The 11,915-nt window shown below is 42.6% G+C and overlaps 1 protein-coding gene across 1 annotated transcript in view; it reads left to right on the top strand.

The window, feature by feature from the left end:
• Positions 1-4,484: 4,484 nt before the first annotated feature.
• The window catches only part of tecta (tectorin alpha), a 31,306-nt gene continuing 23,875 nt past the window's right edge, over positions 4,485-11,915 (top strand). Inside the window, exons 1-13 of the mRNA XM_066660020.1 lie at positions 4,485-4,548; positions 4,744-4,883; positions 5,422-5,709; positions 5,890-6,027; positions 6,126-6,291; positions 6,507-6,739; positions 7,176-7,355; positions 7,538-8,108; positions 8,224-8,837; positions 9,026-9,596; positions 9,683-10,341; positions 11,130-11,234; positions 11,369-11,915. Of these exons, the coding sequence (XP_066516117.1) occupies positions 4,485-4,548; positions 4,744-4,883; positions 5,422-5,709; positions 5,890-6,027; positions 6,126-6,291; positions 6,507-6,739; positions 7,176-7,355; positions 7,538-8,108; positions 8,224-8,837; positions 9,026-9,596; positions 9,683-10,341; positions 11,130-11,234; positions 11,369-11,915 (4,276 nt within the window). The remainder of the gene's footprint in view (positions 4,549-4,743; positions 4,884-5,421; positions 5,710-5,889; positions 6,028-6,125; positions 6,292-6,506; positions 6,740-7,175; positions 7,356-7,537; positions 8,109-8,223; positions 8,838-9,025; positions 9,597-9,682; positions 10,342-11,129; positions 11,235-11,368) is intronic.

Below are 11,915 nucleotides of genomic sequence, written 5' to 3'. Positions count from 1 at the left end.
AAACACTTTTTGTTCTGGACAGACTTGTTTCAATATTTTCCCTTACTTACTTACCAAGCACTAACCATTCTGGCTTTCTTTACCTTCCCTTTCTGGCTTTACCGTTCTTCTCTTGCTCTCCCTCCCTCCCTCTTCAAAAAAAAAGTCTTACCTCTTTCTCCATCGCCCCCACCCCTCCCTCTTCTGTCTCCTCTTTGCAAAAAAAAAAAAAAAGCAACAGATCTCTGATTAACCTTAACACTATCTGTAGTGCAAGAAGTGGCTTCTCCCTTCAGCACAGCAGTAAGGGACTCACAAACACTCACTTCCCACTTCTCTCATCCCAGGATCATTTACTCCAAGCTCTTGCCTCCTTGTAAATCAAACAGGCGCCACACACTTAGATTGGGCTGGGCTTACTACTCTTGCTCTCCTCGGTAATCCTGCAGACTTGGACCAGCAGAGCGCTCGTGTGAGAGGGACTTAGGAGGGCTTTCTTGGGCACACACCCCCTCCCCTTCCCTTTCCCCTTCTCCCAGCACAGAACCCCTCCACTTCTGAAGCTGTGTGGATGGTACCCAGTTGGATGGGACTGGAAGGCTGATGCCACAGGTGAGGTGCTGAGCTTCCATCCTCTGAAGGCAGGTGAGCAGATAATTACCTTTGCCCTATCCCCTCTGGTACAATCTCTCAAACAGCTGATATGTGAGGAATAGACTGATGATCCTGTCTTTTAAGACCACCCTGGAGCAAGCTGCTTTATCTCTAATAGGAGATGTTAAGGTTCTAACTCTGCCTTTCTCACCCTTTTCTTCCATTCGTTTGGAATCGCACGTAATGCGTGAATATGTAAATCATCACTTTTATCTACCAAAAAAGTAGACTGGTGTTTTCGATACCATCTATCTTTGGCATAAATGTCAGTCTTGATGTGCCATCAAGAAGACAACTTGGTAGAGATCAGTTTCTCTTGGGGTTAGCCAATTGAACCCTGTCAGCACATGCAATGTGATGTGAAAAGAGATGGATTTACTCCTTTGGCATCACCCACAATCTTTTGTGATGCACTTGGGATTGCCATCAAACAACAATTTCGACCGCACTCGTTTTCATCACAGAGGACATCAGACCTGAGTATGTGCTTCGAGCGCCACACTTTCCCTGGAAGACTAGGTTTCAGTTATGTTGGAAGGTTGACATTCACACTCATTCGTAAGGAAAAGAGCTGTTTCACTGCAACCTCAAGGAATATAATCCTTAAGACATCAACAAAATGATTCAGAATTCATCGTTCCTGAAAGATTAGGAAACATAAAACTCATAGGGCCCGCTGTCTAAATGCTGCTTAAGAATCTAAACTGATCTTAACCAACCGCTGAAATGCAGGTGAATTCAGCATTTCAAAGACATATCTTGTTTGTTTGTTTTTTCAAGGGGTGAGTTAGCAACAGATTAAAACCTCCACAAAGCCATTTCAGTGATTAATGAATATCCAAATGGCATGCAGGTCTGTATTCTTACATTGGATCTGAAATGACATAATTAAGGAGAATTTAGGTTCAGATTACCAGCTTTCAATTTTGTGTGTAGCCTGTAAGAGATGTGCCCTTTAAATACACTTCTTTATATTTGAGAATCTTAAACTAAAGTGTACGAAGTGCAAACTCCTGTAAACCAAGTCATGATATTGTTTGACTGATGTGGTGGAGGGTTTGGCAGATGTAAACACTTGTTTGAACAAAGAATGGCAAAGTTTATAGGGTGAAAATTCAACTCATACTCCTAAACATTATTTTAAAACAAGGCAGCATGATGATGTACAGCGGTGAAGTACTAGCTCTCTTGTCTTGATGAGTGATGAAAGCAGCAGCAATTCTGGACTGTACAGATGTGTTGTAAATGCTCAAATCCAGATGCTTCAAAAATCATTTTGAGATAATGTTCATTTTTCCTAACCACTATTGCCCCCCCACAAAAAAAAGTTCCTGTATGGTGCAATCAGTTGGGCTGCCAGATTTAAAATCATAGTCAGTGTTTAATTCGAAATACAATGTGATTAAGTAGAAAACAACAAAGAAAATAAATCCTCTCCACTTTGTCCACGTAATTACAAACTGGACTGTAAGGGGTTACATATACTGGAATAAAACTGTGCACCAAGTAAAACATTATTGCCATTATACAAGTGAATATTATTATTCTAATTTTACACTGTGCAGCACCAAAGATCTCATTAAGATAATAGTTGATATCCTTAATACTAATATTCATGCTTTAGTCAATCATGGTAGATACTATAGAGACTGGATTAATTAATTAAATCAACACCACCTGATTAAGTGTAATGAAGTACTGATTAGCTGAACTAGCCACTTGATTGTAATGTAAATAATGGATGCCCTTGAGTAAATGTTTGAAAGTGGATAAGCTACTATGCTGAATGATTTAAATGACCATAATGGTCATATGTTGCTCAACTTTACAGTGTTGAAAGTTTATAGAAAAAGCCCTTTTGGCCTTTCATGTTTTTTGAAGTATTTTGAGAAAAAATCTGGATTGGATTTTGCTCCTGCTGATTAGTATTACAATTTGTTTACCTCAGTGTTCTCCTCATTGTGTTTATGAGTTAATTGATGGTGGATATTAAGGTCTTCCAGATCAAACAGAACAGCAGGAGACAGAGGGATAAAACCAGTTATGGACAACAGACTATGTAAAAAAAATGAACACAGGACGGTAGACAGTTACCCAGAGCAGAGGACATTTAGGTGGTTAAAAGGAAAGTAACTCAGCATCAATAACAACTGAAGAAGAACCAATGAAGGCACCCTCTGTGCCTTGTTAGTAAGAACTTCTATGAAAGCACACCTAAGAAATATGCTCAGTCAGTCTGTACACTAAAGATCACAATAATATAGAAATGCCTGCTATTTCCTGTGGGATTTAAAAATTGGTTTATTTGAATCCCTTATCTTCAATCCTAGAAATTTCAAAGAAATGACACTTACGTGAGAATCCTATTCAATAAATCGTGTATCATAAAGTCATTTGAATTCTGAAATCTTTATGCTATTAAGCTGTCCAATGAAAAATATGTATCTACATTTTTCTCTCATATTTCTAGATAATTATAATCCTTATTATATGTAATGTAGTATATTTACACACACACACACACACTACATTAACTTCCATTGAAAGTTAAGGTTTTTCTCCCTTTTCCTACTATCCGACTTGTTTTTCTTTGGACAGTGAGGATATGTGACTATACACTATATAAGAGTTCGACTTCTCAGTGTCAATAATACTTCAGAAAAGAACCTATCATCTACAATGTTCTGTAGAATTTAAATTTCTAAATGATTGTTATTTACAAAGAAATATAAATACTAATCCTTAGTATATATAAAGTCAGAAGGCTATTTAAGTGGGAAAATACCAGAGGGCATTAATGAGCATTTTCAGGCTTTATATAAACTTTTTTTACTGTGCTCATACTTTGGTTAAAATGATTTAATTATGCAAAAAGATGGCTAATAAAATAATGCAGTGCATTTTTAAACTGATAAGATGTAAACGGCAAACACATTTCTGAGAAGTAGTCTTAAATATTGTTTATTTTATTACAGATTCATTTTAGCTTAAATATATCAAACATTTTTGTTCGTCATGTGTTGTCAGTTGGAACAGTAAATCACTCACTGGAATCTTAGTATTAGTATTATATATTATTAGTTTTATATTTTAAGTACCATTTGGTGTTCTGCTGCCATGTCATGCCTGAAATGCACCAACATGTCCTTGAAAATATGGTTATTGGTTATATGTTTTTTTTAAAGATTTCTTTTTTTAATGGTAGCTTTTAGAAAAACCTTTTTCAAATTCAAGAAGAGTGAAACTCATACTTGAGTCTCTTGGGTCATTGAAAAGATCATGGCAACTCAAGCCTCCTCAATTAGAGCCATTAGCTGAACTGCTCACACCCCTTCTCTGAAGCCAACGAGACATGGAACACAAACATGCGGTAATAGACCCCTCTAGATGATGTAGAGCGGTTGGTTTGAGTCCCAGCCAGAAGCTAGCTGGCAGAGTAGAGGCCTAGAACTGCTCCTCCACAGCCCACTCACACAGTAGTGCAGGTGAATGTGATCCCCACACATTGTTCCCCATCACATAATGGGACCTTTTCAGCAAAGGGCCAACAGGCCCACCATGGCGGGCAAGAGAGGGGGAGAAAGCCCCAAGGGAGATCTGGGAGACTGCTCTTAAAACCAAGGAAGATTAGAGGGGACATTACTTGGTCTATTTGCCTTTTTAATGTCCTTTTATAAATGCTTGATGGATCAGTTCACATGTGTAGAATATGCTATTTGAGAATATTACCTATGCACCTTCATTGGCAATATATGATATTGGGAATATCGCCTTCAAACCTTATAACCTTATGTTGACATTTGAATTCAAACTATTTTGATTTCCATGTATGTGTGTTTTAGGTCTTTAGGATGGTCAAAACAAGCACTTTAGTCTCTCTACTCCAGCTTTTCAGCACTCTTGCTCCTGGAGGAGGTGAGTACCAGCCTTGTAATGATTCCAGTGATTCCTGGTAGGGGCTGAATCCATCGTGGCCCTTGAATTAATCAATGAAGCTAAGTCTAAATGAATTGAGTGAAAGACAACTCTAGCTGAGCTAAGAACAACTTTGTCTTCTGTAATGAATCTAGTAATCTGTTATGACTAATAGTTCACTGTCTTCTCTAAAAGCTTTCTCTCAGGATATCCTCTATCCCTATGGACCAGCTTATAGGGACTTAGAAACCCCAAAGATGGATGATGGCAGTTCAACAGAAATTGTTCTACAAATTCCATTTGTTTTCTTCAATATCCCCTACCGCTCTTTATACGTGAGTATAAAACATACACTATTTATCATTACATAAATTGCTTAATAAAAGAGTCATTTTAATGTAATACCAGTAAATTACAAGTGTTCAGAACCCATTTAAATCAAGCGTCAAATTTATCAACATTCATTATCTTTAACCACTTATCCAGCTCAGGGTCGCAGTGGGTCCAGAGCCTACCTGGAATAATTGGGCGCAAGGCGGGAATACACCCTGGAGGGGGCGCCAGTCCTTCACAGGGCAACACAGACACACTCACTCACACACACTTTTGAGTCGCCAATCCACCTACCAACGTGTGTTTTTGGACTGTGGGAGGAAACCGGAGCACCCGGAGGAAACCCATGCGGACACGGGGAGAACACACCAACTCCTTACAGACAGTCACCTGGAGCAGGAATCAAATCCACAACCTCCAGGCCCCTGGAGCTGTGTGACTGCGACACTACCTGCTGCGCCACCGTGCCGCCCAAATTAATCAACAGTAATATGTAAAATGATGCCTATTTTAAATCCAACTATGCCTCTTGCCCTACAGGTCAACAACAACGGAGTGATCTCCTTCAACGTTCAGGTGAGCCAATTCACTCCTGAGGCTTTCCCCCTCAGTGACAGCCGGTCCTTTATTGCTCCCTTATGGGCAGACGTGCACAATGGTATCCGTGGGGACGTGTACTACCGTGAGAGCACAGAGCCAGAGATGTTGGAGAGAGCCACTCAGGACATCAGGAAATATTTCAAGAACATGCCAACCTATACTGCCACCTGGGTCTTCATCACCACCTGGCACCAGGTCACATTCTATGGAGGAAGCCAGACCACTCCGGTATCGCAAAAATGATTTCATAAACTTTCATTTGGCAGTCATACAGATTGATAGAAAAAAACTAGAAAATCCATTCAACCTGTTTCGATATGGATACTAATAGTAGCTTTCCTCATGTTGCACATGTTGAGTTGTAGTATATGACAATAGGATTTTGAAACATTTTTAAACTTGTTACAGGTGAACACATTCCAGTCAGTGTTAATCTCTGACGGCATGTCATATTTTGCCATGTTTAACTATGGAGAAATCACATGGAGCACAGGGACCGCTAGCGGGGGAGACCCTCTTACTGGCCTGGGTGGAACAACTGCACAGGTATCCCAGTGTCTCTGGAAATCTGTTGCACGTAATGGAGCATGTTATGAAATGTAACAAGGTTCCTCTTATATCTTGCCTGTTATTGACCTCTTTAGGCAGGTTTCAATGGTGGAGATGTCAGCCACTTCTTTAACCTACCAGGCTCGCGCTCAAACGAAGTAGTCAACATTGAGCAGACAACAAATGTCAACGTACCTGGCCGCTGGCTGTTTCGTATCGACGCTGAGCAGATAGACCCAGCCAATGGCTGCAGCTATAACGGTAAAGCAGTGTTCCTCAGTATTTCGAATAAATTCACATTCATGTTCTTTTGTTCTTATCTTCAAACTATGCCTTGTTGTCTGAACATATTTGGTATGCATCCCTTTACCAGATTCCTATTCAATTCTCTCCCTTCTTTCTTTTCTTGATTTTTACAAAGTAGGATAAAAGATTAATATCTTAAATAATGGCATTGAATCCTCTGTCATGTTTAGGGCGGTATTATCGACGTGGGGAGGTCTTCTGGCTCTCAGACCAGTGTTCTCAGCGCTGCAGGTGTTTGGATTTAGACAATGAAGTCATATGTCAGGAAGTTCCTTGTGGCCAATTGGAGACGTGTGAGCAGCAAGAAGGTGCCTACTACTGCCAACCCACTCGAACCAGCACTTGTGTAGTGTTTGGAGACCCACACTACCACACATTTGATGGCTTTCTCTACCACTTTCAAGTAAGGCTGCACCTCCACACATCCAGTTAATACAAATGCAAAAGCAAGACCGATCATCCTACTTGGCATGAGGGGCACACCTCCAAACTGTGTCAACTGTTTAACTGTCTACTCTACAAAAAATTCCTACATCAGCCAGTTTAATGCTAGACAATATGGGAATGCTATTTATGTGGGAATGCTGTAGTGCTGTATATATGAATTTTATATATGAAATATTTTATATATGAATTTTGCACATGCAAAACTTTTGATGCCTATTATTATAGAATGATCAAAAATTATTATTACTTTAATACATAAAGAAGACATTTTTAAAAAGTGTATAAAAATCCTTTTCAGTTCATTAGCACATCAGTCTGGGTATAAAGTTATTCATTTCATGATACTCTGAAATACTATCTACCTTATTTTATATTTTAATCCAATTCTCTAGGGCACATGTTCTTACTTACTGGCTCGCCCATGCTGGGAGGTTCCTGGTCTCCCCTCCTTCAGCATTGAGGCCAAGAACGAAAACCGAGGCATGACTTCTGTGTCCTGGATAAGAGATGTGACTGTGGAAGTGTATGGTCACAGAGTAACACTGCCAAAGGGAACCCTTGGCACTGTACAAGTAAGTTTCCTTCCAGTTCCTGACAGTTTTCTGCCATAATGTACCATAATGAAAAGGGCTGGCAAAACTACGTAATTGACATTATCTTTGCAGTGGAACATTGGTTCTTTGTTCTGCTAAACAAAATGTAGTCAAATATCCATCGTCTTTTGACACATGGCTTCTATTCACCATCATTTCAGGTGGACAACCTCTTGAAGACTCTACCTGTCCACCTCCAGCTTGGTGCTGTCAAGGTCTACCAGTCTGGAGTTGCAGTTGCTTTGGAAACTGATTTTGGTCTCTTAGTAACGTATGATGGGCAGCACTACGCTTCAATCTCCCTCCCCAGCTCATACTTCAACAACACTTGTGGCTTGTGTGGTAACTACAACGATGACCCTGCAGATGACCCTGTGTTGCCAGATGGATCATTAGCAGAGAGTGTTGTTGAATTAGGTGGCAGTTGGCGAGCTGAAGACACTGATTTTCGCTGTACAGACGGTTGTGCCCAGAATTGCAGTTTGTGTGAACCAGCTGCTGAAGCCTTCTACTTCCGGCCTGACTACTGTGGCCTCATTAACAAGACTGATGGGCCTTTCAGAGACTGTCGGTCTGTGGTGGACCCCACTGCATTTGTCTACAGCTGTGTGTATGATATGTGCAGCAATCGGGATAATATTACAACACTCTGTCAAGCTATACAGGCATATGCTCTGGCTTGTCAGGCACTAGGGGTCACCATCAGACCCTGGAGGTCACGTTCTTTCTGTGGTAAGCTACGTCATGTTGTTAGATACAGACCGATTTTAAATACTTTCTCAGTTCTGTTAATGAGTTATGCTTTTAAGCACTGGTCAGTGAAAATAGTCTCCCCATTGTTTTTCAGCTTTGACATGCCCAGAGAACAGCCACTACCAAGTCTGTACCAGCGCTTGCCCTGCCTCCTGCTCAGACCTGACTTCTCACCTGTACTGCACACATCCATGCACCGAAGGTTGTCAATGCAATCAGGGATTTGTGCTGAGTGGCAGCCAATGTGTACGGCGCTCAGATTGTGGCTGCGAGAGTGATGGCCTCTACTATGCCCTCAATGAGACCTTCTGGGCAGGTGAGGGGGGAGAGGTGGGCAGCGAGTGTGTCCAGCGCTGCATATGTGGCCCAGCAGGTGAAATCACCTGCTTTAATGACTCTTGCCGAGAGGGGGAGGTATGCACAGCAGAAGTAGGGTTGCTAGGGTGCTACCCTCGTAGAGATGCCGTGTGTTCACTATCTCAGACACATGTCTTGGCCACATTCGATGGGTCATCCATGCCATTCCCAGACGAGAGTTCTTTCTACCTGGTAAAGACTTTGGGCCGCCTGCCAGCCAACGTATCAGCAGTGGAAGTGAAGATTGGCAGAAGGTTGGTGAATAAAGGTCCCACCTGGAAAAGGCCTGTAGTCATCAGAGTCGCACACCTGGAAGCACAGATAGGTGGCTCTGATTTTGACCTTGTAAAGGTTTGTAAAGTCTGCATTTCATTGGACACATTCCAGATATATTCACACAAAGGTTTCGCATCATAAAAAATAAATATCTTATAAATGTCTTTGTTGCCTCAATATATTTTCCACTGTTTGTAAACTCAGCACATGTGGAATGATTTTATAGGACACACATTGATGATATCTCTCCCTTTTCTCTTCAGTTAAATGGTGAACCAGTGGCTCTTCCATATGTCCACCCACTGGAACCTCTTATGGTGTACCGTGCACCTGGTAACGCTACTGTAGTGGAGTGGACTGGCCTAATTCGTGCCCGTTACTCCCGCCAAGGCTTCCTCAATATCACCCTCTCTACCCTCTTCTACAACTCCAGCTGTGGCCTCTGTGGCTTCTTCAATGGTGAACCCTCTGATGACCTCCGTCTGCCAAGTGGCAGGCAGGCAGACACGGCTGAACAGTTCATTGAGGGTTGGAGGGCCATTGCAGATGACCTAACATGCAATGGTGACTGCGATGACCTGTACCGCATGTGCACAGACCTTCGGATGTACCAGAGCCCCTGGCTTTGTGGCAACATCAACGACCTAGGAAACAGCTCTTTTCTTGCCTGCCACACATCTGTCAACCCCTCACCCTTCTTCAGGAACTGCTTGTATAACATGTGTGTAAGGGAGGGCAACCGCTCTGCTCTGTGTTCCTCTCTGCAGGCCTATGCTTCAGCTTGTCAAGATGCACAAATCAACCTGGGGCCCTGGAGAAGCACAACCAACTGCCGTAAGCACTCAAAAACTAGTGTAATCTCAGTGGTATCTCTGTGTTCCAGTCATTTTGATTTTCTGTCCCATCTCTCATCTCTCTAGCTCTGCCATGTCCAGAAAACAGCCATTTTGAGGAGTGTACCACTGCATGCCCACTGACCTGTGAAAACTTGGATGAGCCACAGGAACCTTGTCCGTTTCCTTGTTCTGAAGGTTGCCAGTGTGAAGAGGGCTTTGCTCTCCGTGATGGGCTTTGTGTGGCCAGAAGCGACTGTGGCTGCTTCTACCTTGGACGGCAGCTGGCCACCAATGAGACCTTCTGGACTGACTGGGAATGCCAAGAGCGCTGCATCTGCAATGGGACAGACAACAGTGTATACTGCACCTTTTTCCCATGCCAGCCTGAGGAATACTGCCAAGAGAATGAGGGACTGTTCTTCTGCCAACCTCGGACTGAGGCTATGTGCGTAGTAGCTGGATATGGGCACTTCTTGCCCTTTGGAGGTGTTCCATTTGACCTTCAGAGCAGCTGCACGCTTCACTTGGTCACTACTGAGTGTGGGGGACTTGAGGAGGATGGAGATGGAGGATTAGACGGGGGCTTCAGCGCAGAGATGGGTCCAGGGGGCCTGCCTCGGTTCCAGCTCTCTGCCAGGAATGAAGAGAGGGACACAGGGCAGGCTATTTGGGTGCGAGGCTTCATTTTGGAGGTGTATGGCTATGAGATCGAGGTGTCAAGGAGTTTCAAACATACAGTCACGGTGAGGGGATGTACATTTCAGAAATTAAACAGAGTATAATATGAATATAATATTAGGTGTGCAAATATATTTTAATATGATTTGCAGCATTTTATATGTATGACCTGGAGGTTGTGGGTTGAAGTCCCACTCTGGTTGACACTCTGTGAGGGGTGCCCCAACACCTGTGAAAGGGCACATAGCCACTGATTTGATATTGAAAGCTTGTAAGACAGATTCTGTTGAGAGCTAGATATTTCATAATTACAAGAATTAATCTGTAATTCGAATATTTTAAGGAGTTACATTTTATGCAGGTCAAACGTTTCATGTTTATGACACAAAGTTATTTTTAATAAAGTAGACTGGGGCTGGAGACAAAAGAACAAATTCCACTTTGAGAACATGAGGAATATCTGATTTCAGCCTCTGTCTGTTAGCAAATTGGAGCAAAGTCAGAGAAAAAAAAAGCACACATTTGAGTGATGGCTGGAAGAGGTTCACAACACCATCTAAAGATCTGAAGAATTTTAGATCAAATAAAGATAGAGAGAGAAGGACAGGGAGGAAAGATGGAGAAGGTTGTTTTCAGGGACTCTCTCTGTAATGAAAGATCAGAGGAGAGAGTAAAGGATGGAGGAGGGGAAAAAGAGATACTGAAATTGATAGAGGCAGTATGGGAATTTGTACCCTTCTAGTAAACACCGGTAAATAAGGTGGGGGGGGGGAGAATCACAGTGAGCTAACACGCCTGCTAACAGAACACTAAATGAAACTATGAACTGCTTTTTTTTGTCTGTCTCTACAAGGTAAATAAAGAGCGTTTATACCTGCCTTTGAAACTGGGTCCAGGGAAAGTCAACATATATTCCCTTGGACTACAGTTACTGGTGGAGACTGACTTTGGACTGAAGGTGCAGTAGTGTCACAAACTTTCTAAATACTGACATTTGCTCAAATGCTGGATCTATAATTTTATGTCTTCACTTACCATATTTTGAACTGGGGTGAGTTTATAAGGTGGTTTATAATATTTTCATCTCTTTAGGTTGCCTTTGACTGGAACACACTTCTGCTGCTTTCTCTGCCACGGAGCCTTTTTAATGCCACTTGTGGGCTGTGCCAGGGAATGCCCGTCTCTGGTCCTGCCCTCAGCATTAGTGAATGGGCTATGTTTTGGGCTGAGCGTGATACCTTCTGTCAGGTGGGGTGTGGTGACTCCTGCCCTCGCTGTGGACTGGTCGAAAGAGGTCTGACAGTTGATGTCCCTGCCCCTGCTCAAACACTGGATGCTGTGGCCAGTACTGATGTCGACAATGGCAACCCAAGCAACCGTTTCCACCTCGCTGAGGGCTTGTATGTCTATGTGGAACCGGAGGCAGTGAGGCTGTGTGGACTTATTATTGATCGTGGAGGCGTATTTGCCCGGTGCCACAGCAAAGTGGCACCAGCCTACTTCTACCAGAGCTGTCTACAGGATACATGTGTGGACCAGGGAGCACAGGAGACTATCTGTAACTGGTTGCAGATCTACTCCAGTACATGTCAGACACAGGGAGTGCCTGTGATTGGCTGGAGAAGCTCCACTCCTTGTG

This window comes from Hoplias malabaricus, chromosome 2 (assembly GCF_029633855.1).
Source record: "Hoplias malabaricus isolate fHopMal1 chromosome 2, fHopMal1.hap1, whole genome shotgun sequence".
In the NCBI taxonomy this organism is placed as follows: domain Eukaryota; kingdom Metazoa; phylum Chordata; class Actinopteri; order Characiformes; family Erythrinidae; genus Hoplias; species Hoplias malabaricus.
This window is presented reverse-complemented; position numbering and strand designations above follow the sequence as displayed.